A 27834-nucleotide genomic window follows, 5' to 3' on the forward strand; every position below is an offset into this window, starting at 1 on the left:
GTGTAATGGGCAACTTAAGCCATCTATGGCACTTACGCCTAATTTCACCCAGCAGGTTGCTAATGTTCTCCTGGATGTATTCCATTGGATCTGCTGTGACCCAAATACCCAGGTATTTAAATTTACTGGTTCGGTGTAATGGTACTGCCATCTGGACCTCTATTGTTCTATCTCCCAAGCACATTAAGTTTGATTTAGCCCAGTTCATCTTGATACCTGAGTAGAGGCCAAATTTTTCCAGGCATTCCAAAACCACGGGCAGATCAGTCTCCGGGTTTGAAACTCCAACCAACAAATCGTCGGCATAAAGGGACACCATATTGCTGCAGTAGTTACTATCCGCCGTGCCTATCGCGAGCTTCTGCCTCAGAGTACACGCAAGGGGCTCTACCGCAACTGCAAAAAGCAGCGGCGATAGAGGACATCCCTGACGGGTCCCCCTGGCCAGGATAAAGGGGGAAGACGTATACCCATTAACTGATACCCTAGCGTCCGGCTTTTGGTACATCAATCTGACTCCTTTAATAAAGCCCTCCCCAAATCCAAAAGCCCTAAGAACAGCCCATAAATATTCCCATTCTATCACATCGAAGGCCTTTTGAGCGTCAAAAGAAGCCAACGCAGCGTTGCTAGCCTGACTTTTATTTATCTGAATATAGGAGTGAACTCGCCTTAGATTTACCGCAGTGGATTTGCCCGCCCTGAAGCCCGTTTGGTCAGGATGGACAATGTGATCTAACACTTTACTTAACCGATTAGCAAAAATTTTTGCAAATATTTTTGCGTCTGTGGCCAAAACCGATATCGGACGATAAGAGTCCATTTCGAGGGGGTTTTTTCCTACTTTCGGGATCATTAAGATCACGGCCGCTGACATAGACAAAGGGAAGGTATCACTGTCCATTATGGCTCGAAACAGATTAAACATGGCTGGGGCAAGAATTTTAACATACTTTTGGTAAAATTCGGCGGGCAGCCCATCCAACCCTGGGGCTTTATTTTTAGGTAACCCCTGAATCACCGCCACTATCTCTTCTAAACTTATGGGAGAATCCAGGAGAACTCTCTCATCCTCGGGTAAATTTGGCAGGCCCATTGAGCTCAAAAAACCCTCAATGGTGTCCTTGCCCTTCTCCAACCGAGATTGGTAGATTTCACTGTGATACGCGGCAAAGGCCGATGCAATTGAGGGGGTATCTGAAACCAGTTCCCCGGATAGCCCCTTAATGCTGGAAATAGTCCTGGATGGTGAGTCTTGTTTCGCTAATAGCGCCAACCACTTCCCCGAACGGTCCATGTTGGCACTCCTACGATGATCCCCCACTATTACTCTACGCGACTCAATATTTTGTTTGTAGTCCAGCCACTCCTGCTGGGCGGCATGCCAAGCCGATCTATCCACGTCCAGACCTGTTGTAACGTATTTAGCCTCCAATTCAGAAACACGATTCTCTAGTTCTAGGGACCTAAGCCTGTGAGATCTCTTCAAAAACGCGATCTTGTTGATCAGTAAGCCCCTGGCATACACCTTAAAGGCTTCCCAGACCACCATGCCGCTTGAGGTCCCATTATTTATTTCAAAAAACTCCTCCATCCTGGTTACTAAGTCCTCTTGACCATCCATCTGAGCTAACCAGAAGGGTTGCAGCTTCCAATAACTAAACCCCCTATCAATATCCAGGTCAAGCTGAATAACTAACGGGGAGTGGTCTGAGATTCCACGGGGCTTGTAATCTATCTGCCGAGTTTTATTTAGCAGACCAAAGGAAACCAGCACCAAATCAATTCTTGAGAATACTTTATACGACGCTGAGTAACACGAGAATTGCTTCCGTGCTGGATTCCTGATACGCCAGGGGTCACACCATATATAATATACATTTATTATATTTATACCTATCCTAAATACACTTAGGCAAACCATTTCTACACAAAATTAGAAATATATGTATTTTTATTAATCTAATACATATGTAGAAGTACATATTAAGAAAAAAGAAATATACTACAATACACAGTTCTTGTATATGCTTTGTTAACTTTTTATTATTATGCACGTGACTTTACATCTTGTCCTCTTGATTACAAATAGTAATTTTGTTTAAACAGATAACATATGCATATTGATTTTCTCGAAAAAGGATTACTATCAAGACAAATATGTGATACAGAATGGTATTTTTATTTAGGAACCCTTTTCGGTCTAAAAAAAAATAAATTACGAGTATTACGTAGTGCAAGGGTGGCTAATCTCGCCTTTAACGGACCCCTAAGAGTTCACAGTTTTGCAGACCTAGTTCACATTTTGCATCACCTAGCTGGTGCATAGGTGCAGCCATTATGGTCACATTTTTAAATATCTGGTGCATGCATTCCTGATCATGGGAATACAAGGGCAGATAACCAGCCAGTCAGACATCTGACAGTCTGGATCAGCAGATATCATGGCCATATACTAGGACATCTGTCAGACAGCCTAAATGGCCACGACGGGTGTGGTTCATTTGGTCGACCAAACTAAGGTCGACATGCATTAGGTCGACCCACATGAAAAAGGTTGACAAGGTCATTGGGTTCAACATGTGTTTTCTATTTTTTTGTCCCATATGTCGACACAGTCAACATGGGCACCAAAAAGTCCACCGCTATTATATTCTCCCTCCACTCCCTAGTTGATGGTAGGGCATAAATTACCACCTGTCGGCCCATGTCGGTTAAAAAAAAAACGTGGGAAAAAAAAGCCTAAGGCCTGTCGATCGTCATTGTTCGACTGTTGACCTAGTGAACATTTAAACACCACGACAACTGGTTCCTCCACAGGGGAGGAGACATTTCTAGATTCTTCCCAAGTGAATGGACAGGCAAAATGTTGGTTGGTTGGTTTTGGTTGGTTGGCCGAGTCAAACAGGAGTAATGTCTGTCGCTTGGCTGTTGCAGCTCATATACAGCCCAATGTAACCAAATTACAACTCTAAACATATTGTGTTGGCTGAACATGCTGGGTGATTCAGCATGATCAACTAATCAATATTTGGAGATCGACAGCATGAATACACACACAAAAAAAACTGGGCGATCAATCACCCAGATATTGTAGGATGTATGCCCAGCATTATGGACACATTCTACCTAGGTCTAGAAAACATGAACTGTAAGGGGTCTTTGAAGATCAGTTTGGCCATCCCTGATGTAGTGCAACAGGGGTGGCTGGGATATTTAGTCACTCATCAGCTGTCAAGTCCCAAATTGTCCATTTGATATAAATGACAGTGTATATTATTGCACAGAGAAAATAAACCAAGTGGTCTGATTATACTCTTCCCCTGGGTTCAGAAGGGAGTTCGGAAATTGTGGCTGTAAGGGAAAGAAAAAAAAAATTGTAAAAAAAAAGCATTCACTAACAGTAATGATTTTGATGACAAAAGAAAAGAATAACCATCTTTCTTGTCGGATAAGTCTATCAGGGAATTGATTTCACCAATTTGTGACATGGTCCTGCAATGAAGGTCAAATGTAATCCTTTTGAATTAAGTGTAATCTATGGCGTAGATTTACTATCCATTGGGTTTACAAAGCCACCTATCATCATTGGTTGTGATTAATGGATTTCAAAGGGCAATAGTAATTAATGCTAAACTTTGCTGATTTAGTATTCATTTCTATTTTACTTTTAAATCCATTGGCCAAAGCTGCCAATAACTGGTGGCTATGTAAACCAAATGAATAGTAAATCTATGCCTAGAAAACAATTTTCCCTAAATCCCTGCGAACCGCTTTTGGAGCTTTTACAACTTCCCCACCCTTCTACAATTAAGACAAAAAATTAAAAACATCCAATTTACAACAACCCTTTCCCTACAGAGAGCCAAGGATATTCCCATCTACCTAAAATGAATCTGAAATTGAGGAAGCATTGCTCTCTGGAATACAGATCCCACCCCATTCACACTGCAGCTCTTAAACGGTAAATTGCCGTTTTTTTAGCCTTTTTAAGCGGGTAGAGCTACAGTGTGAAAGCTCCAGGGTGCTTTAACCGTTTAACAAATACCGGTATTTGTTAAACGGTTAAAAAGCAGTGTCCTACCCGTTTCAGAGCAGTTTTTTTGGCAGTGTGAATGGCTCTATTTCTATGGCTATCCCTTGGGGGTTAAATGGGTTGAATGTGTGAATGGTATTAAATGCTTTTTAAAACGATTTTCACCTGCAATGTGAAAGGTCTTAAGACTCGTTTTAAAGTCTTGTTTAAAAATACCGGGTCTTTACCCATATCTGCAGTGTGAAAGCAGCATAAGTGAGCAGATCCTGACTTGGGGCATGTCAGGAAGTGTTTGTAGCCACACTCCTCAGGGTCATGCCTAATTTTAGGATGCTAGTTAACCCCCCTTTACCACAATCTTGCGGGCGCATACACCAGTGGGCAGTTACACACATGCACCGCTGCTTTGGTATAAGCAGTACACCTGCTTTATAATTTCAGTATATGGTAAGAGATCCCAAGATATCAGATCAACCATACCGGCCAAAGAAGGAACCATTCAACACCCATACATATATAGATGAACGAAGAAGTTAATGACCAGAGAAAAAGTGTTTTTGGCTACTGAAGTATATTCAGTATTTTGGTAAAACTCTAAAGGGGCATAGACACGGAGCAATGTTGTGCTCTTTTCTAAGCAATCTGACTAGATTGCTTAGAAAGTAAGCACAGATCTCTCCATGTGTATACAAGCGATTACAATGTTCGGTCTCACACGTTGCTATCGTCTGCTAAATCAGTGCATGCAGTCAAAATCTAGTCAGATTGCTTAGCAAGTGACTGCAAATCTCTGTGTGTACAGAATGAGCGATTATGATCGAGATTTCTCATTCATGGACAATAACCTGCCTTTTATGATTGGGAGCCGGACGGCTCCCCGACAGTCGGGATTCCGACAGTCATTACTCCGACGTCGGAATCCCAACTGCTCCCTCGTGGGGGTCCACGACCCCCATAGAGGGAGAATAAAATAGGTGGCGAGCGCAGCTCACCACCATGCCTGCAGCGCGGCGAGTGCAGCGAGCCCGCAAGGGGCTTCATTGCGCTCCCCACGCTGTGCAGTCGATGACGGAATCCCGAACGTCGGGTTTTTATACCACACCCTTATGATTTGATTCCTAGTCAGACGCTATGTTCCTGCCAGACACAATGAGTGATCTGTTTCTTCTACAAATGCCTTTAAGTTGGGCAGTTGTATCCAGAGTTGTGCGCACAGTTGTAGATCTATTTCAGATGAAAGGTCGAAGAAAGGGTGTCTAGGTAGACAGTCAATAGGGCGACATGCAATAGGTCAACATGCAGTAGGTCGACACAGCCAAAAAGTCAACATACAATAGGTTGACATGGTGAAAAGGCTGACATAGGTTGACACATAAAAAGGTCAGCATGAGTTTTTCACAATTTTTTGGTGTCAATGTTGAAACCAAATGATGGGATACATAAAATGGGTTTCTGTGTATGGGACATTTAAAGGTCACCTTTAAAAAAAAAAAAAAAAGATTATTCCTGTTTACAAGCCTAAAAACACGTGTCCCATTCATAAAGCTAACCAATGTACCTCTTCCACCCCATGTACCCCAATTTCCATAATTTATCACCCAAAAATGGACATGTTATTGTCGGACAATTAAAAATGATTAACAATGTCAAATGGCTTAACTAGTCATTCAGGGGGGTGTCCCAGGGGTTCTGAAGGTCACAGATTTAAGCATGGATTGCAAAGGCAAAATCTTTCTTTAATGGATAAAACCATGTGCACTGCAGGTGGGGGTGATGTAATGCGTGCAGAGAGAGTTAGATTTTGGTGGGGTGTGATTAAACCGATATCTATATTGCAGTGTAAAAATAAAGCAGACAGTATTTACCCTGCACAGAAATAAAATAACTCACCCAAATGTAATTCTCTCTACACATGTTACATCTGCCCCACCTCCAGTGTACATGGTTTTCTCCATTAGAGGAAGACATTTGCAGCATAAAATAGGGGTTTCCCCAACTTTTCACCTGCTCAGTGGCAGCGAAAAGAAATTTGTGATAAAACCTTTGGAGAATTATCGTAATGCAGGATTGCCAGCACCTGTGTGGAACTAGGTAATTGACGAGAAGGGTGTTTCAACACAGGTGATGACAATTCTACATTACCAAGGACGTCCAGGAACAGAGCATTGTGTACCGAATGCAATGGGTCATGTTGGAGGGTATGAGAAAACAAGTCTTGCACCAGGAATGTATTTACCTGATTTACAGCATCTGGCCATGCCTGAGTCTCAAGGCAAAACGCAGAATGCTTAGGATACACAACGCTGCCTTTTCCCTTTAGTGATCCATCCAAGAAGTTAGCAGTGTAGAACTGGACTCCAGGCTGAGTTGTGCTGGCGCTGAGAACTCTGCCACTTGGCTTGTGATACACTCTGTATTAGAAATGGCTTGTATTACTATAAAGTTCAGTAGGTCAAGTAAATATCAAATTACTAAAGACAAAAGAAAAAAAAAAGTAGCATTATGATATAATTTTGTGAACACCCCATATGGCAGGCATTCCCAACCACGGTCCTCAAGGCACACCAACAGTGCAGGTTTTAGTGATATCCAGGCTGCAGCACAGATGGTTTAATCAGAATCTCTCAGATACTAATTAAGTCACCTGTGCTCAAGCCTGGATATCTGCAAAACCTCCTGCACTGTTGGTGTGCCTTGAGGACCGTGGTTGGGAATGCCTGCTATATGGGGTTCAGTATGATTTCCCGGCATTCAAAATACAGACAATAAAAATACAGACAACCATCGCCAGACAGTCAAAATACTGACATGTTTAAAATGCCGGCATGGTCAAAATGCTGACATTGTCGAAATGCCAACATTTAAATTGTCGACATGTCCAAAGTCAACATGTTCTTGTTTGTGTGTTTGTCGACATAGGTCAACATGGACACCATTGTAGGTGTACCGCATCCCTTGCCTTCGGCAGTGTTATAATACTGTATAATTTTATGCCCACATGGGTCGAGAAGGAAGAACAAGTCGGTTTCAAAGAAAAAAAAAAATCACAAAAAACCTCATGATGACTTTTCAACATTTTAAACGTCTGCACTTTGACCATGTTGGCATGATAAATGTTGGCCAATGGTTGTCGATATTTTGACTGTCGGTAAATTGACTGCATCCTGCCCCTACACCTGACCACTGTGCCTGCCCATGTGGTGCACACGCTCTCTTTGCTTATCCCTAGCATAGGCAAACGCAGGGGGGGTGTTCTGGTTGCACAAAAAAACCCTCCTCTTGGCAAGTACCTTAAATTGTGACAATAGCTGGTATATAATATGATCAATAGAGCTGCCACCAGATCATGCAGTTTAAGGGACAGAGCACAGCTGATGCACATGCCCAGTGTGAGAGCTTCTTCTACCACATTTACTGTATGTCTGGATCTGAGCCCTTAAACATCACAATGGACCTGGACCAGAGAGCAGCTGCCAGGAAGAAGAGACAGGAGCTTTAACATGAAGTGAGAGATTGTGAGCTTAGATAGTGCAGTACTGTTTCTATTACTGTATATTTGTGTATTCATTTATATGTTTAACCATTTCCTGACCACTTACCTTATTTAAATGTTTGAAAAGCCTATACTATAGACCATCTGTACTGTTAAATATTAATACTGTATTCCATACAGGATCCAGTATATAAAAAGCATACTTACTCCAATGCGCTGCAGAGTGGAAGATTTTGGAAACCCCTCTCTACAAATCCTGGGTTTGCCACTGCCTAGTGATACAATCACCGCACAGAAGCTATAAAAGACTGTGCCAGATTTATTGCGCTCTTCTTTGCGTGAACAATCTTTCTGAATTGCTCACTGGAAAGATGATGTGTGAGGAGACATAAAGACAGGCAGGCACAGAGACATCAAGTATAGGGCTCACTCAAACTCTGAATGCATTCCTGGCCTGTCAGGATGTGTATGACTTATAGGTGCAGAAGACACATTGATGATAATGATGATCTGCAACGGCTTCTTATTGGCTGAATTTGTGTGGCTGCTATAATCTATTTGCATTATTTAATTGAAATTTTCAATTGCTCCACGGCATGAAAGCAAATTCCTATTTTTTTTTTTAATCGGTTAGTTGCTTTACTTTGTATTTGTATTTTACTTGGACATTTTGACCATTATTTATTAATAATGCTGTCTAGGCACAGTTTTAATGGTTCCCACACACGGTGAGAGGTGTTCGATACTACTTGGACTGTACACACTGTGCAATTTGAAGTACACCAGATTTGGACTGCACTACAATATTATGTAGTACAATAGTATGCAATGTAGTACAAAAATACCTGTCTGAACATACTATGTAGCGATATGGACTACACAGGTGCGCACATAGCATCACAAGGGAAAATAAACACGTAGTTATTTGAGCTAGACGTGATACGATTTGAACTAAAAAGATCACATTGCACCATGTGTGGGCACCATAAGGTGAATATACACTGTGCTATAATATAATCTAAGTTACTGATTTTGCCTATATAGAAGCTTAAGAGGCCGATGCATATACCCGCGGGAACGGCATCAGAAGAAAAAAATAGATGCTGTAGGCAAGCCAAATTTGACTATATTGTGTACAAGCTAGTAGTGTTCATTCTAGCACCCGCCATCTTTCAAAACTCATGCAGTTCCTGTTCCCTACCTGGGGTGTCACGGTCTGCTGTAGTGCTTGTAGCACAGTGTGGTCTGTATATCAGCACTGATATGCAAACCAGACCTGTGCTAGAAACACCACAGCAGACAACGATACCCCAGGTTGGGAACAGGAACTGCATGAGTTTTCAAAGATGGTGCTAGAATGAACATTAGTCTAGTGTTCTACTATAGTCAGAATATTACAAAGTCAAAATCGCAAAGCATATAGTCAATCTTGGTAGATTCTGGGCTCTGGGAAGTTCAAAGGAAATCACACAGTCAAAATCATACATAGCAAAAATCTCACTGTGTATATGCACCTCTACTATATGTTTATGACAATTTATTAAAATTACTATATTGTGTACAAATTGGGTACTGTGAATTTAGAAGTAACTAAGGTACTTGTTTCCTAGCACGGCGCCCATCGTATGCCATCGCACCGAGCCTGAAGCGTGCGCTCACCACGCTTCGGGCTCGGTGGCGCGCTGCCCTCGCCACACTATATAAAATCAACTTCACGCCGAGGTGGATAGTGGGGGTATCAAAATGTCGGAGGACGCGTACCACCGCCCCTCGCGGGCTCGCTGCGCTCGTCACGCTTGGGGTTGGCGTTCATAGTGGGGGTGGTGTTAACAATGGGGGTGCGTTTAACATAGTAATCACCCATTAGGGTGCCTGTACAATTAAAAAATCGGGTCTGATCACATCGCATGCGATCTGGTTGCATGCGATGCGATCAAAACTATGGCATAAGATGAAAATCGTGGGCGCTAGGAAACAAGTACCGTAACTAATAACACTATAACAGGCATGTATGCTACTGTTTTAGCCTAACGTCAACCTTAAGCCTCCTGGTGTAAACCTATAAGGTATGCTGCCTTGCAGAGGTCTGTTTTGCTGGAGTTTTTAGCACCTGAGATTTTTATGTGATATGTGTCCAATTCTACATCAGCCCCTATGTGTAATATGTAGTAAATAGTTCTACATAGGCAATGCTAGAGAAGTGTTTTATTGCTCCTTTTTTGTAGATAATAAGTGAACCAGTCCAACACGAGAACAAATATACTTTTATTGGATATATGTCTGACTCTAAAAACACAACTGATAGGTTAGACATAGACATCTATACTTGAATTCACTGTGTTCTATAAAGCACAACCCCTAAAGGAAGATTGTGCACTATGGCTGACGGCTGGCATACGCTTTCCTTACCTGGCACAAAGCTTTGGTTTCTGTGTCACACTTAAGCAGAAGTTGTGGTCATAGCCATTTTCTTGTGGTTTAGCCATCTGATTCCCAAGATTAACTGGCTTTCTTAAGTCAAAGTAAGTCCCTTGAACAGTTGCCACCTCTCCTGTAAGAATCAATGGGAGTATTGTCTATGCCGGATGAATTGCACAAGTGGTGGTATATGGACTAATGTACAGGTTTTTAGAAACTTAAAACCTGCACTTTAGTAAATATACCCTCTATTGACTACATGTTATGGAACAGGCTAATACAGGGCTTTCCAAACTTTTTTGAATCACGGCGCCCTAGAGCATAAAAATATTTTCAAGGCACCCCTAGGCCAAATGCTTCTTATCGAGAAATTCAGAAAAAAAAAAATGAAATGAAGTGCATTGTGTGTATACTATATGTCACAGTTATCTGGCAAGGGACAGGATTTGCTTCTGTTTGTCCACATATATTATGATTGGCAGCCCCCAGCACTGGTTTTGCCTGGTACATTGACCATAAATAATATGAATTGATCCTGGTCCACCAACCCAAGGCACCCCTGCAAGTGTCCTAAGGCACCACAGGGTGCCTAGGCACACAGTTTGGGAACCACTGGGCTAATATATAATGTGATCCCTGCAGTTTACTGCAGAGCTGAGCAACACAGAGCATCTTCCAACAGTGACTAGTATTTACATGCTCTAAATGCCATAGGCAACCAAACCTATGATATTTTGCTACATGCTTTACTAATCTAAGGAGTTCATATTTTTAAAGTGTTAAAATGATCATTTCAGATAATACACCGGAAGCACAATAATGCCTAGATACACTGCACCCATCACCTGCAGTGTCATGCAACTAATAAGGTTACAAACGGAAAGGAAGTTGGTGACATGACCCATATTTCTGTCCTGAGACTACTATAGTGAACATGAAAGGACATATATTATAGACAGGTTGTGTGACAGAGGAAGCTTAGATAGTATTTAACTTCGCAGCAATAGAGCCGAATGTTCTACATGAACGAGAAGTATTAATGGTTTTGGACAGGAAGAAATGTCAGTGTGTGGTGCACCCCTAGAAGATTTATTAAAATATAACCTTTATTCGTATTTGGTTAAAAGTATAGCGAAATAAAAAGACACAAAACATAGAAAACATACATATTCTTTAAAAAAAGGATATAAATTATCCTTACAACGTGGGGCCCCACACTCCTTATTAATATTCTCCACTTTAATTAGAGTACATGTACTGTCTAGAGAGTATATTTAGTATTAGTTATAAATATGTGGCGGATAGTGAACTGATGGATCTCAACTGAATTCAACATAGATCACCCCAATCTTTAGGGGAAAAAGCGGTCTTCGTACACTTCGTGGGCTACCCCCACTCCCCTACCCCCATTGAAATGTACAAATTTTGATCTGTCTAGCTTAAAATTGTGATACCTAGCGGTCCTGTGAACGTACAGCCCGTTGGCTGAGGGTGCGCTCCTACCTACTTCAGCGTACCAGAGCTGTTACCCCGTCCTGCATATTGTGAGACGGCGTGTCACAATAGAGCACGCCGTGCTCCAGGGTACTGTGGGATCAGCGCTACAATCGGTACGCACAGTCAGCATGTCAGTACCGTACACTGAGCGGCTGCCGGCGTCTCCATACAATCATCTAAGGTGCACGTGTCACCTTACAGATGTGAGCCTATTACTTACAATAGATAAGCACCGGCTATTTGAATTGTATTCTCACGCTGCTAATACGCTATATACCTTAGCCAAGGGATGTTACACCTACCTTGGCAACTTGGTTGGAGTTGCACCGCTTTTTCCCCTAAAGATTGGGGTGATCTATGTTGAATTCAGTTGAGATCCATCAGTTCACTATCCGCCACATATTTATAACTAATACTAAATATACTCTCTAGACAGTACATGTACTCTAATTAAAGTGGAGAATATTAATAAGGAGTGTGGGGCCCCACGTTGTAAGGATAATTGATATCCTTTTTTAAAAGAATATGTATGTTTTCTATGTTTTGTGTCTTTTAATTTCACTATACTTTTAACCAAGTACAAATAAAGGTTATATTTTAATAAATCTTCTAGAGGTGCACCACACAGTGACATTTCTTCCTGTCCAAAACCATTAATGCAATAAATTGATGTCCCGAGGTAGCACACCCTCATCCAATATGTAAACCTATGTTACTATAGACTCATTGATTCGATCTACTCTTCCTGTGCGACTACCATTTTTTCTCTCTCAAATATGAACGAGAAGTAGCCACATTTTGTTAACACTTCACTTACATACTGTAATAAACCGGGATACTTCCTAATATAATACTAAATTTGAAGCACACACCAAAAGGACTGAAATAAGAGTTTATAGTTCTTCATAATAAGCACATACAGGGCTCATTACGAGTTGCACGCAATTCTGTTTTGCAGATGATCTTGCTATGTCCACACTGGGCATGCTATGTAGGACATACTTGTCGACTTTTCAATGTCCCTCTCCGGGAGAAGCCCGGATAATGATAGAGAATGCAGAACATAAAGAATATTGGAGAATGCAGAACATAAAGAATGTTGGAGAATGCAGAACATAGAGAATGTTGGAGAATGCAGAACATAAAGAATGTTGGAGAATGCAGAACATAAAGAATGCTAGATAAAGCAGAACATAGAGAGTGCTAGAGAATGCAGAACATAAAGAATATTGGAGAATGCAGAACATAAAGAATGTTGGAGAATGCAGAACATAGAGAATGTTGGAGAATGCAGAACATAAAGAATGTTGGAGAATGCAGAACATAAAGAATGCTAGATAAAGCAGAACATAGAGAGTGCTAGAGAATGCAGAACATAAAGAATATTGGAGAATGCAGAACATAAAGAATGTTGGAGAATGCAGAACATAAAGAATGTTGGAGAATGCAGAACATAGAGAATGCAGAACATAGGGAATGCTAGATGAAGACCCAGGTTATTTGGGGACACTTTTACACCAAGCCTAAACCCGTTTAAAATGGTGGTGTAAAAGGGGTATAAGGTGGTATTGATTTTCCTAAGATAGCTTGTACCTTGGATTTTGAAAGCCTGGTCTTCTAGGCGTACATGTAGGTTATGTTCACTATACTTAGATACAGTATATCATGATGCGGCAGGAGATACATTTTCTACATATAGTAATTTTCGAGATTTCTCTATGTTCTTCATTCTCAAGCATTCTCTATGTTCTGCATTCTCTATGTTCTGCATTCTCCAATATTCTCCTTATGTTCTGCTTTCTCTAGCACTCTCTATGTTCTGCTTTATCTAGCATTCTCAATGTCCTGCTTTATCTAGCATTCTCTATGTCAGTGGTAGCCAACTACGGTCCTCGAGACCTACCAACAGTTCACATTTTCCAGACAACCTAGCTGCTGCAAAGGTGCACTCATTACTAGCTGAAACATTTTCGAAGATCCACAGGTGGCGCTAATTACTTCACTTGTAATCCTGTGAGGAGATCTGAAAAACATTAACTATTGGTAGCTCTCGAGGACTGGAGTTGGCTACCCCAGGTCTATGTTCTGCATTCTCCAACATTCTTTATGTTCTGCATTCTCGATCATTATCAATATTCTGCATTCCTCTAACAATGGCTGACTTTATCCCTCTAATAATAAGCCAATCAAATGGGCCTGCCAGTTATCTATATTTGTTTGAGTAGAAACAGGTGGATTAGAACCCAAAAATATTCTTGTTCGATCTTTTTTCAACACAACAATTTTTGTACATAGTTAAATAAATGTAAGAGAATCCGCTGAACAATAACTGCTAATGATTTGTTTATAGTGGCCTGATCATATACCACAAATATGCAGTATAATACACTGTATAGGCTCACATTTCGTAGCTCAACATGTCTGACTATTCATTTCATTTAAATTGATTACTTAATACATTTATATTAATTCTTACCTGTGGGTATCATGGTCTCATCTACAGGAAGATAATGCTCAGCATCAATGGAAATTTCATGATCGTATATATTTGCTGCACCCTTAAAAATGAAGACATGAAAGAAATACATGTATAGGATGTGCTGCCAGTCAGTTTGTTACAATACTTAACCTTTATTGATTGATATAAATATTTTTTTTTCACATTTGCTAACAAAGCTCTGTCATTTCTGTCATTGTACCGAAAGCCATTAGTGTGTTCTTGGTACTTATATGTTAGTTGGGCGCCCACTAAGCTATTTGCTGAGTTTTACGCATACTAACTATAGTGGGCGCCCAACTAACATATAAGTACTGTGTTCTTAAATGTTAAAATTCTTCAATCTATGCTATACCCAGTTTTAAGGTGACCGTACACTTGTAACCAGTTTATTCATTTTAAGCAATTATATTTTCACAACATATTTCTAATTAATGATCTGTAAACATGAAGCAATGAAAAAGGACTTATCTAATTATAATTGCACTGTCATAGAAACATTGATTGTATGTTCTTTTAGATGGGGCTTCCTTATAACGTTAAGTTGGTTCTTACTTGTTGATGACGTGCAGGATTTTAAATTACATCTTAAGCCCCGTACACGCGGGGCGACCAGGCTTTTAGCTGGGCGACCTGCAGAGTGAGGCTTTGTCTATTTTTATAATAGGCAAAGCCCCGCGATCTAAGGAAAGCCAGTGCAAGTAGTGGCTTATCCTGCGGGCAATACCGATACGCTGTCCCGGCATCGCTGCAGGGGGTACACACGGAGCGTTCCATGCTCCTTTTAGTCAGATCGCTTAGAAAAGGGGCTGAAATCGCCCCATGTGTATGCCCCTTTACATGAGGATTATATTATTTAATTTCTTTGCACATCAAGTCCTATTTGTCAAAATAAACCGTTAGTTCATTGTTGAACATTACTATACGTTGCTATTTGAACACTAGCATACATTAATAAAACATTGTCTAGCCCTCAATGAAATGTGATGGTTTTGCTGCAAACAAGTCCACATACTATGTAATTTTATATTCTTATAATCTAATACGCTTACCTGTCCCGCCAAATTGAAATAGGAGTGGTTTGTAAGATTTATAGGTGTGGTCTTACTAGTCTGGGCCTTATAGTGTAGAGTTAGCTCACCACCACTAAGCGTGTATGTCACACAGACTTTTAACTCTCCAGGATATCCTTCCTCTCCATCAGCACTTGTGTAAGAGAACCTCACACCATTATTAATCACTTCAGGGGTCCAGAGCACCTGTAATACAGAATTTATTTAATGCAGTGGTATCACTAGCTGGGTGCAGACTGCCCTGGTTGTCACCAACTATGGGGGCAACACCACAATAATACTGCAACACCAAACTGCTATTATGGCATCACACACTCGAATTGTATCACTGAGCAGCCTGAAGAGGAATCTGATAGGGGACAGTGGTAACCAGGCCTATTTTTCAGAAGGCTCCAGCAGGAACGGAGGCCCTTATTCTAGTTCACGCTTTCTGACAAAATATTTCTTAGATGGACAAAACCATGTGCACTGCAGGTGAGGCAGGTGTTACTTGTGCAGAGATAATTAGATTTGGGTGGGGTTTTACATCTGCCCCCTGCAATGCACATGGTTTTGTCCATCTATGAAATATTTTGTCAGAAAGAGTGAACTAGAATAAGGGCCACAGTTCCTGCTGGAGCCTGCTAAAAAATAGCCCTGGTGGTAACAATGAAGTACTGTCAGCACATAGAGGCCACATCACACAAGGGCCGTGGCTTCACAGACATGAGTCCATGCCTGAAGGAGAGGACACACAATAAAGGTCCTATATCTTTGGATGAAATCATTGCTTTTGAACCCATGTATCTGAGCCATGATTGCCACCCAGTGATTTAATTTATTTGTGGCCAGCCAGCGCCGCATCGCACGGCAAGCCCCCCCCCCCTGGAATGTAATGGCGCCTGACCCCCCTCCCCTCTCTGTGGAGAAAGGCGCGGCGGCCAGTGCCACATCGCACGGCAAGCCCCCCCCCCCCCCCCCCGGGATATCACGGCGCTGTGCGCCGCATCGCTGGACCCGGCAGACGGCCCCCCCTGGAGTGGGTAAGTGATTGAGCGCCGGGGCCCCCCCCCCTCCTCCCCGCCTGGCCCTGGGTGCATGGCCACATCTGCCAAAATTAGGCCACACACCCTGAAAAGTACCTGGGCCCGGCCAGGCTCTCTACTCTCCTGCAAAGTTAGTAAAAGTTACAGGCCTACAGACACGAACTGAAGACGGTAACAGCAATTCAGAAAAGCAAACCAATAGCGTGCAAAAGAATGGTGAGGATATATTGTCAGAAATGGGAACAATAATGCCATTGGTGGAGATCAGCAACAAATCTGAATCTAACGGTGGTTGTAACACTTTTTATCAGATAAAGCAGATTAGCAGAAAAGGTGAAACAGCCCTTACGCCAATGGTTCCTAAACTGTGTGCCGTGGCACCCTGGGGCGCCTTGGGGGACTTGCAGGGGTGCCCTGGATTGGTGGTCCATGATCAAATTGAAGTTGTTTATGGCCAAAGTAATAGCCAATTGTGGACAAACAGAGGTAAACCCTGATAATTACCACAGAACTGACCCTAAGGATGAGCTATAAACACAATTTTATTAACTTCATATTTTTGTCTGACTTTCTTAATGAGAAACTTTTGGTCTAGGGGTGCCATGAAAAACTTTCTGATACTCTGGGGTGCCGTGATTCCACAACGTTTGGGAACCCCTGCCTTACACTGATAGCATACTTGTGGCAGTATAGTATATTAGTCACAATGGGAATTTATTACTTACTATTCCTACAGCCAGTGTTTGTGCTTTTAGTAATCCAAAAGTTATTCACCATAAAGTATTTTGGGTACTTATTTAGTTTCACGTCGGCAGCATGGCCGCCGTGAACTTCCGGGTACGGCGCTCACCAAACTATCTAAAATAAACAAAATTAACTCTATGCCAATGTAGATAGTTCATACCCCTTCTATCCACGTTGGCATAGAGTTGATTTTAGATAACGAGGCAAGCACAGCGAGCGTGGGCGAGCGAAGCGAGCCCCGTAAGGGGACAGCGGCCGCAGCGTGGGCGAGCGAAGCGAGCCCCTTAAGGGGACTCAGACGCACGGCCGCTGCCGCCGTGAAACTAAAGTACCATATTTTGTTAGATGACAATAAACGGTCACATCATCACAGCATGAAAGAAATATCAGTAGTTGGATCTCTGTATACCACCCATGAGTAAAACTACAAAACTCCACCAGAATCAATCTCTACTCTACTGGATACAAGTTACCATCCCAATTTGTGACAGTCTTTGGGATCTAATAATCTGAGAAAGTCGCCAGGAAAAATTGCCAGCAAAACATGCAGAATAAAAGAAGGGTACTCTTTACCTTGAACGGTGCCCAAGATTTGGATCTTGGGCATCACAAGGTAAAAAATTGCGTCGGTCGCATCGCATGCGACCAAAAAATCGCATGCGATGCGACCGACGCGATTACCGCTATTTTACAAAGGGAACAATGTTAAATGGCCCAATTGACCCGATTTTACATAGGGAACAATGTTAAATGGCCCACAGAGCCCAAATAGCCACCCTCAAGTGTGAAATGCCCCCCCCAATTGTTAACGCCACCCCACGATCAACGTCAACCTAAAGTGTGGTGAGTGCAGCAAGCCCGCGAGGGGCGGCGGTACGCGTCCTCTGACCTTTTCATACCCCCACTATCCACGTCGGCGTGGAGTTGAGAATAGAAAGTGTGGTGAGCCACCGAGCCCAAAGCGTGGCAAATGCAACGAGCCCCGCGAGGGGACGCGGATATATTCACAGGTATCCGCGTCCCCTCGCGGGCTCCACAGGTATCCGCATCCGCTCGCCATGCTTCGGGCTTTCTATTCTCGACTCCACGCCGACGTGGATAGTGGGGGTATGAAAAGGTAGGAGGACGCGCACCGCCGCCCCTCGCAGGCTCACTGCGCTCGCCACGCTTTGGGTTGACGTTGATTGTGGTGTGGCGTTAACAATTGGGGGGGCCATTTCACACTTGAGGGTGGCTATTTGGGCTCTGTGGGCCATTTAACATTGTTCCCTATGTAAAATCGGGTCAATTGGGTCATTTAACATTGTTCCCTATGTAAAATCGCGGTTATCGCGTCGGTCGCATCGCATGCGATTTTTGGTCGCATACGATGCGACCGACGCGATTTACATTTTACATGCATTTCTATGTGAAATCGCGTGCATCGCATCGGTCGCATCGCATGCCATTATAATGGCATGTGATGTACATGCGATGTACATGCGATGTACATGCGATGCCCGCAATGGGCGCCGTTCTAGGTAAAGAGTACCAAAAGAAGTACCAATGGCTATAGTAAGGTAAAGAAAAGGTAAATGCGGTTATCCAGCACTCCTATGAGCATCTGATGATCTGATTGGATCCGAAACACTTTAAAATGGATTAACAATATGTGCTCTCATCACACAAACCTTAAAAGAGTTCTTTGGTACATTTTTCAGGCCACAGCTATGCCAGTTACGTTAGTCGCTGCTTAACCGCTACATACCGATTTTTAGCGAGGAAGTACCCCACCCTTTGGTGAATAAAGCAAGCCAGCGAGGGGACAATGGTGCTACATAAATTCCGTAGCAAAAACAGTGGCCGCAAAGATGAGGAAGTACCAATTCTTTTTATGTTTTACCTGAGCTAAATTGAGGTTCACTGAGTCCAAGATGGATAGTTCAATACCTGGATGAGCATCAACATCATTAATGATAAATGAGATTTAAGTTAAGTCACATTAACTTTATCAATACGCTTTATACCAGGAGATGGATCTGATATTAAATGATTAGGGTGTGGATTATTAGGTCTAGGTCGACAGTCAATAAATTGACACATGAAAAAGGTTGACATTGACAAAAGAGCGACACAAGCAAAAAGTCAACATATGTATTTCTCGTGTTTTTTTTTTTTTGGAGGGGGGGGGGGTTGTCGACATTTGTGGACACGGACACCGTATTCGTGTACCACTGTGCTTGCCATGCTTTTGGGCACACTATTATATTCTCCCTTTATGCCCATTTGGATTAGGAACGGGTCTGTTTAAAAAAAAAAAAAAACAAGAGAAAGACAGAAATGGAGCAGCGCTAAAACACAATCACGAGTGCATGCATCAATTAAAAAGATGACAATGTAATGACATATTAAAAATGCATAAACAACATAAATGTTAAGATGGGGGGGGGACCTGTTGGAGTAATAAGAAGTCACCAATGGGGGGTTGATATAACCTGCATAGATCGAAGTTTGCGTCCAAATACAGAGTGAGTCCGTTGGATGGTATTCCTGGTATTTTTTCTCCAATGCGCGTGATTGCCGCCAATTGCCGGCGGCAATCACGCGCGGTGGAGGAGGCTGAACGGAAGTCAGGTATAAAAAGTGGACCTTCCTGCCATCCATTACACCTTGACAAAGCTGTGAGTATACACAGCGAAATGCGTTGGTGTTGCTGGACCTGACATTGGAGAAAAAATATCTACCACCAGTTGGAGAGGAGTTTTGACCACCTGCTCACTTTGGATCTTGTCCTTCAATCTGCCATCAGCGTTACTGTACCGTTTTCAACAACCTGACCTATCGGACTTCCATTATAAAGGTCCCCTGGGCTGGCTACAAAACATCATTTGCCAACGGGATCGGAACCAGGAGACCATTAGGACATTCAGGAATACCATCCAATGTTTTTGGACGCAAACTTCGATCTATGCAGGTTATATCAACCCCCCATTGGTGACTTTTTATTACTCCAACAGGTCCCCCCCTAATATTAACATTAATGTTGGTTATGTATTTTTAATATGTCATTAAATTGTCATCTTTTTAATTGATGCATGCACTCGTGATTGTGTTTTAGCGCTGCTCCATTTCTGTCTTTCTCTTGTTTGTTTTTTATTGGGGAACTGCCACCCCCGGAAGCAGCTGCTCATTAGGAAACTACCCATATAAAGGCGCCCTTACAATTAACTTAGGTTTAAAAAAAAAAACATGAAAGACTTGTGTTGACCTTTCCAGTGTCAACTATTGACATGCCTACCCTTAGTGTTGACCTTTTGTCAATGTTGACCAAGACCATTTTAACCTTTGTTTTGTGTGTCGACCTATTGCCTGTTGACCAGGTACCAAATAAATTAAATTATTACAATGGATTATAAATACATGCCTCTATTTCAGAACCCTCTTCCTTACCTTGTCAAAGCCCTTAAGCCCCCCATGTATGCTGTTTGGTCCATTGTTGATAGGTAACTGGTAATCCTGGCCATCCACAGTGAATTTACCCTTGGCGATCCTATTCGCAACACGTCCAATCACTGCTCCGAAATAGGGATGCTTATTTGTATAACCTGGAAAATGCAACACAAAAAACTAATGTGCAAATGTTTTAAGCTGCTAACATTAAACTATGGCTTTAATGCTTTTTATAGCAAACAATGCGTTTTACCCTCCCGGGTTACTGTACTAATCGCTTTAACAGGAGATAGGCCTAACACATGACATGTGAGACCTTAAAATTCTTCAGTGCATAGGTATCACAGACTTATAGTGCTGCATGTATTCTGGTGCCCACACATGGTGCGATTTGTGCTATACAATTTGTACTGTACACTGGGTGCGATTTGAACCACATGATTTGATTTTTTTTTAATATTAAGTTTTTATTGAATTTTTTTCAGAAACATATACAATATAGCAGGGGGGTACAGAAAGAAACAAAACAAAAGAAGGGGGGGGGGGAGGCACATAAGAGGTAATACATTGTAAATGTCAATGTCTCATTTAGATCAGCAAGTCAGAATACTACACCAATGTTATAGTCTGCATCTACTATGGTTGGGAAACGTCACTAAACAGAAAGGCAGGGAGCTACTGGGGGTTTAGTGCTGATAGGTCTGGGATGCTGCTGTGTATGTTCGGGTGGTCTGTCCTTTCCAAGAAGACAGACCATCCGAGCCACTTCATGCATAGCGAGTTTGTAGATGAGGAGTATTTGGCGTTAGTAGTTTCATAAATAAAATGTTTGTGCACCTTGTTTTGTATACATTCTATAGATGGTACAGCCTCTGATTTCCACCCTTTAGCTATACAGGCCTTGGTGGCTATTAGGACGTGTCCCAGGATATATCTGTCTGCAACAGAGAATTGTACTGGGAAAACATGGAGAAGCGCCATGGATGGGTCAGGGAGAATGGGTCGGTTTGAGATTGAGCTCATAAGATGGAATACTTCCCCCCAGAGAGACTTCAGCAGTGGGCATGCCCAAAATATGTGGAAAATGTCCCCAATATTACCGCATTTTCTCCAGCATAGGTTAGAGGACGTAGGCCAGATCTTGTGTAGTCTGGCTGGGGTAAAGTAAGCCCTATGGATGAGTTTAAAGAACATTTCGGAGTGGTTAATGCAGCGGGAGATCTTAAAGCAGGTTCTGAAAATATTCTCCATCCTCTTCATTAAAAGATTTGTTCAAGGGGGCGTGGCCTGGCACGCAAGCTGGGAAGACGCGTTTGCAGTGAGCTCCCGGTGCAACAGTAACTTTTCAGCATACCCTGCACCCCCAGAGACCATCAGACCCTACCTCCGACACCCCCTGTGAGGGAGGCATCCCCCGGAACCTCCGGTCCAAGGCAGCGGAGCCGGGCAGCTCTTTTAAGGGCTGCCGCGGGTTGCGGCCTGGTCCGGGAACGGAAGCCGGGACCTCGAGTTTGGGGCCGGAATCGGAGCGACGGCGCGAAGGGAGGCGCAGTCCCCAGGTGAGCCCTGTCCCCCCCTCTGCAGACACCCGCCATCGCTGCCTGCTGCACGCTGGTGCCCACCCCCGTTCCCTGCATCTCCCCCATACGCAGCTTACCGGAGCTTGGACGCCGGAGCTGGAGACAGGGGCCTGTGACGCGACGTCTCCATCCGCGCACCATCCCTGCAGAACAGGTGGGACCCCAGCGAGGGTGTAGTACCCCCACTTGCAGAGCACATCTCCCGGAGGTCTTATCCCCCTCTCCACTATATATCAGAGGCACCATCCCCGAGCCTCAAGCGCCACACGCGCCCACGTGGTGTCCGCCATCTTCCCCCCCAGGTCCCTAACACTAACTGGCGACCTCCACAGGTGGAGGCATATAGACCTTTCCCCGCCTCAGGGACCACGCTAACTTACCTCACCTTGCGCCCCACTACACCCAGTTTCCCCCACATCACGGAGTTCACCTCTCCGCCTATACAGGACTGCCTCTACCACATGGATTAGCCCTGCCCTGAGCTGCGGCTATTCTATCCCCCTGGTGATCGGGCTCCACAAAGTCCATCTTGCTCCCACCCCCCTCCCCCCCTCTGCCAAAGCCACCTACCAGAGCTTAATGTGACCAATGTAACCACATGGCTGCCTCCCTGTGACGACTACAGCCTGCCAACCCCCATGTGAAAACGCAATTGCTATAGGGGACCCCACTGTGCCCGATCTCTATTTCCTCTCCATACATTTAATCAGTGTCTGCCTGCGTCATGCCCCCAAAGAGGCCTAGAGAAGTCGCGCCAACCAAGATCAACATGCCTGCTAGAAAATCTCCACAAACCCCCCAACTTCAACCAAGTCCTTTGAAACAAGTGTATAGCCACCCGAGTGCCCTACCAGAGCCCAACCCCCCCTCTGGATTGGCTGGCATAGATGCGGAATCAGACGAACCGGTGACGGTGAAGTCGCTGTGCCAAGTCTTTTCGGCATTCCAGGCTGAATTGGCCAGAGACCTCAAATTGGCCATTCGGGAGGTTAAAACGGAACTAGTGGCAATCGGTGACAGAACGGACCACCTGGAGAAGAAGATGGAGGAACTGGTCACATCTCATAATGCTCTCGTATCATCCTATGACCGCCAACAACTTGAGATGGACCAGTATAGAGCCAAATTAGCTGATCTGGAGGACAGATCCAGAAGGAACAATATTAAAATCAGAGGCATCCCAGAATCGGTGACCAACGCTGAACTAGAAGGATATGCCACAGCACTGTTCCGCAGGCTCCTCCCCTCAGTCGATCCCAAGGACCTCCTCATTGATCGTATCCACCGCCTGCCACGACCCAAAACGATCTCAACCGACCTACCCAAAGACACCCTACTCCGGGTCCATTTCTATACAGTTAAAGAACGTATACTTAAGGCGGCCCGCGACGCAAAGCTCTCAGACACGCTAGGAGGCCTCCAGGTGTTCCAAGACCTTTCCCCCGCAACACTGGCCAGCAGAAGGTCGTTTGCTCCTATTACCCTGGCACTACGCAATCACGAGATCCGGTACAGGTGGGGGTTCCCGGTGAAGTTAATCATCACTCATGAAGACACCACCTATACAATTTCATCCTTAGATGCCGGGGTGAAACTTCTGCTAGACTGGGACATCTCCATCACTGCCCCCCAAGGGCAGAAGCGCCCACAACCTCTTCGCCAGGAGTGGACCGACACTTGATGCCCATCTCCCGCTTACCACTCTCTTACCTAAAGATGGACTTCCCATGCCAACGGTCCTCCACCACCTCCCCACTGCGGGTTGAGGCCTCAATGCTAAGTATTACTTTTCATTATCCATCAATGGTGCAGGCCTAGATGCACTGGGACTTTGCTGCTCATAGTTTGTAGCAGCACACTGTTAGCCTGTTTAGGGCTCTTTTATTCTCTTATAGTTCACTGTTCCCCACTGGTTGGGGACCCTGTACCTCAGTATCTTAAGTAGCCTTGACAGGGTTTTACCATTGTTATAGAGTGTTTCCCCCCCTGAGTTCTCAGGTGGACTGTTATAGTTATACGTTATGTCCTAAAACATATATTAAATGTTTGTTTAGTTAAAAATGTCGTTACTGGAGAGGTGGCCAAACCTTTCCCCCCCGCTCTATAACCAGAGTCGCCAGGCCACCACCCCCAACCTCTCCATATACTACTGCACGAAAATGCTTTTCTTTTCCCCTGCAGTAGTTGTGCGGGTCCTAGTTATTGGACCCTTTTGTTTTCTCCTATCCTTGCTCTCCCCCCTCTGTCAACATACTATCCCTCCCAAGCCCCTCCCTCCCCTCCCGTGGACTGCACTACTTCCACCTACTCCCCCCCCTCTATGCCCTCCCTTCATAGATGTAGCTGTTACCTCTCCGCACTACTTAACACCCAGTAATGCCTAAGTTACTCTCACTAAATGTTAAAGGGCTGAACTCCCCACACAAGCGCAGAATGGCATTGTCATACTTCCACAAACAGAAAGCAGACATTGTGGCCCTCCAGGAGACCCACTTCGCCTCTCCCCGTCCACCCACATTTAGAGACTCCAACTACCCGACTGCCTTCTACGCCAACGGACCCTTTAAACGTAATGGTGTCGCCATTCTATTTAACAGATATACCCCCTTTATATGTCAATCCCAGACTGCAGATAAGAACGGAAGGTACCTGATTTTAACCGGCTCTCTGGAGGACAGACTTACGACAATAGTCTGTATCTATGCCCCCAACACGAATCAAGTGGCCTTCCTCCGTAAACTCTTCACCCTATTACAAAAAACCACTAAGGGCTCCCTAATAGTATTAGGAGACTTTAACCTAACATTAGACCCACGCCTGGACAAATCCCACCTCCCCTCTAGTCACCAACCTCACACAGATAATCAATCGTCAGCCTTCCGTAGTCTTCTAGCAGAGTTCGACTTATATGACACATGGAGAATAACCTACCCCACAGGACGGGAATACACCTTCCACTCCCAAGTACACAACACCTACTCGAGAATTGACTATATTCTCTGCGACAAGTGGGCCCTCCAGCACTCCGTAGAAGTTGACATTCTCCCAATCACGTGGTCTGACCACGCCCCAGTGGTGTGGCAATGGAACTTCCATCCCTCTAAAATCCCCCCTAGACCCTGGCGCCTGTTCCCTCACCTACTATCTAACCCAGCAGCCAAAAGCACCATCCAAAAATCCATGGAATTATATATGTCCAACAATAAAATTTCAGACACCTCGGTGATCAACCACTGGTGCGCTTTTAAAGCGGTCACAAGAGGGGCTGCTATTCAAGCTGGGGCAACTCTGAAGAGAAATGCCACCGCAACTCAAAAAGCCCTAGAGGCTAAATTAGTGGAACTAGATGCCAGAAACAAAGCTACTCCCTCTAACTCCCTGAAAGTAGAGCTGGCGTCGGTTCGGAGCCAATTACAGAAATTGCTCCTCACCCGTACCCAATCGGCCTTAAATAGAATAAGACACAGGTTTTACCTGGCAAGCAACAGATCGGGTAGAATGTTGGCCCGGAAGCTACGCGCCCAGCAGGCCAGAAACCGTATTAAATACATTACAGCCCCCAACAAAGAGAAAATACAAAACCCTAAAGATATAGCCAACCAGTTCGCAGATTACTATTCCAACCTATATAACCTCTCCAAGGACCCCTCCACGCCGCAGCCCACCCCCGCCTCTATCCACAGCTTTCTCGAGAGCCTACATCTACCCACCCTCTCCCAGGACCAACTAGACGCTTTAAATGCCCCCTGGTCCCGTTTGGAGGTCCAGTCAGTTATAAAGGCACTCCCGCGCAATAAGGCCCCAGGGCCCGATGGGTTCATTACAGATTTCTATAAAACCTTTAGTGATTTGCTCTCCCCCTACCTTACTGACCTGTTCAATGAACTTTCCTCGCTCGGACGCGCCCCCCCTGAACTCTTAGAAGCCAGAATCATCACTATCCCAAAACCCGGTAAGAACCCTGCCCTGTGCCAAAACTATCGCCCTATAGCCCTCTTGAACAGCGATATCAAGATCTTCGCCAAATTAATGGCGTCCCGAATCAATCTCTACCTACCCTTGCTGATACACCCGGACCAGACGGGGTTTGTTCCGGGACGCCAAGCCCCGGACAATACCCGGAGAGTCTTTAACTTAATAGACTCCCTGACAGCTAATCAGGATCTTCTTCTCGTCTCACTCGATGCCGAAAAGGCATTCGACCGCCTTAATTGGCAGTATATGCAGGAAGTCCTGTCCCGCTTCGGCTTCAGAGATCGTATACTATCATCAATCATGTCATTATATAGCTCCCCCTCGGCCCGAGTGTTCAGCAATGGCTTTCTTTCCTCCCCCTTCAATATCACCAATGGCACAAGGCAGGGTTGTCCACTCTCACCACTAATATTTGTCCTATCTATCGAACCATTGGCCACAGCCATCCGCAAAAACCCCAACATTCCCGGCCTCCAGGTGGGCCCCAATAAGCATAAATTAAGCCTCTTTGCGGACGACGTGTTATTATTCGTGACAGACCCCATCCACACGCTCCCACACGTCCACGAGACACTAACTGCATACAGCGCCGCATCCTACTATAAACTCAATACTTCCAAGACCGATGCACTGCCAATCAATCTCACAGACCAGCTCCCCCTCCTGAAAACCTCCTATACCTACAACTGGCAAACCACCTCCATAAAATACCTAGGTATCCACATCCCACCCAATATGGCGACAGTATTTGACGTCAACCTTTCCCCCCTCTTAGCTTCCCTTACGTTACTATCCAGATCTTGGTTGGCCTATGAAATCTCATGGATGGGCAGGATGGCAGCATTTAAAATGTCGCTCCTGCCCAAACTAATGTATCTGTTCCGCACTATCCCCTATGTCTTTCCTAAAAAGTCCCTTCAACAAGCTACCTCTATCCTGACAAAATATGTCTGGGCATCCAAACCCCCCACCATGGCCCGCTCCAGAATGACACTCCCAAGAGCTTATGGAGGTCTTGACCTCCCAGACCTTTTCCAATACCAACTAGCCTGCCTACTTGCCCCATCCAAACACTATTCTGAAAGCCCTACTCATAGAGCTTGGGTAGATATTGAACAACGCCACTCCCCCAATATTCTTCTTAGCGACCTCCTCAAGATCCCAAAACACATCAGGCCCCCTCTACCTTCCCTTCTGCCAACAACGTCCGCTACCCTATATGCATGGGACCAATTACTGTCCTCCCTGCGTGCCTCTTCCTCCCTTATCACTACCCTCCCCATCACAACTGTAGCGAAACTAATCCCCAACCTCAACCTCACCCTTTGGAAACAAAGGGGGATCACAGCTCTAGGAGACATAGTCGTCGCCAACTCAATCCGCCCGTTTCCCTACCTTCAGGAAGCATACTCTCTCCCCCCCCACGAGTATCTCCACTATCTCCAGGTGGCACACTGGTGGAACTCCCACTTCTCCAGCTGTCCCACTATAGACCCCCGCCACCAGTCGATCCTATCCCGTCCCTCTCAGACACTCTCCAGAGGAGATATCTCTTTCTGGTACGACTCACTCATGACCCCTACAGAGTTCACCAAATCTCCTGCTCATAAAAAATGGGAATCTGATCTGGGCATTCAGCTCTCTGGCCCTCAATGGTGTAAGATATTCCTATCCTCTTACACAATGTCCCGCTGTCTCAACCACTCGGAGATGCATATCAAACTGATAAACCGCCTCTACTTAACTCCAGATCGCCTTCACACCTTTTGGCCAACGTGCTCCAATATGTGTTGGCGACAATGCGGAAATATAGGTTCCATCTACCACATTTTCTGGTCCTGCCACAAGCTCAAGGCATACTGGGGTGAGGTTTTTAAACTCATCTCAGAAGTGATACAACTATCCCTTGTCCCCGACCCACTCCTAGCTTTATTCCACGTATACCCACAGGATCTCCCGTGTGGGAAAACCTATGTCCTCGGACACATCCTTATAGCGGCAAGAGCAAACCTAGCTCAACACTGGAAACAGCCCTCCCCCCCCCCTTTTCTCCAGGTTCTGCTAAAA

At 44.4% G+C, this 27834-nt stretch overlaps 1 protein-coding gene across 2 annotated transcripts in view; it reads right to left on the reverse strand.

Moving 5' to 3' along the window:
- Window positions 1–1996: 1996 nt before the first annotated feature.
- GALM (galactose mutarotase) overlaps window positions 1997–27834 on the reverse strand; it is a 34985-nt gene continuing 9147 nt past the window's right edge. The window contains exons 3-9 of one of the 2 annotated variants that reach the window (XM_083176083.1): window positions 20213–20367; window positions 14994–15200; window positions 13921–14002; window positions 9939–10080; window positions 6273–6447; window positions 3238–3354; window positions 1997–3199 (exon numbers count right to left, since the gene is read on the reverse strand). In XM_083176083.1, coding sequence (XP_083032209.1) covers window positions 3277–3354; window positions 6273–6447; window positions 9939–10080; window positions 13921–14002; window positions 14994–15200; window positions 20213–20367 — 839 coding nt within the window. In that variant the 3' untranslated portion in view covers window positions 1997–3199; window positions 3238–3276. Of the gene's footprint in view, window positions 3355–6272; window positions 6448–9938; window positions 10081–13920; window positions 14003–14993; window positions 15201–20212; window positions 20368–27834 lie in introns of both variants that reach the window. The other variant, XM_083176082.1, reaches the window with a different exon arrangement.

The sequence above is a fragment of the Crinia signifera genome, chromosome 3, assembly GCF_055691185.1.
Source record: "Crinia signifera chromosome 3, ASM5569118v1, whole genome shotgun sequence".
Taxonomy (NCBI): domain Eukaryota; kingdom Metazoa; phylum Chordata; class Amphibia; order Anura; family Myobatrachidae; genus Crinia; species Crinia signifera.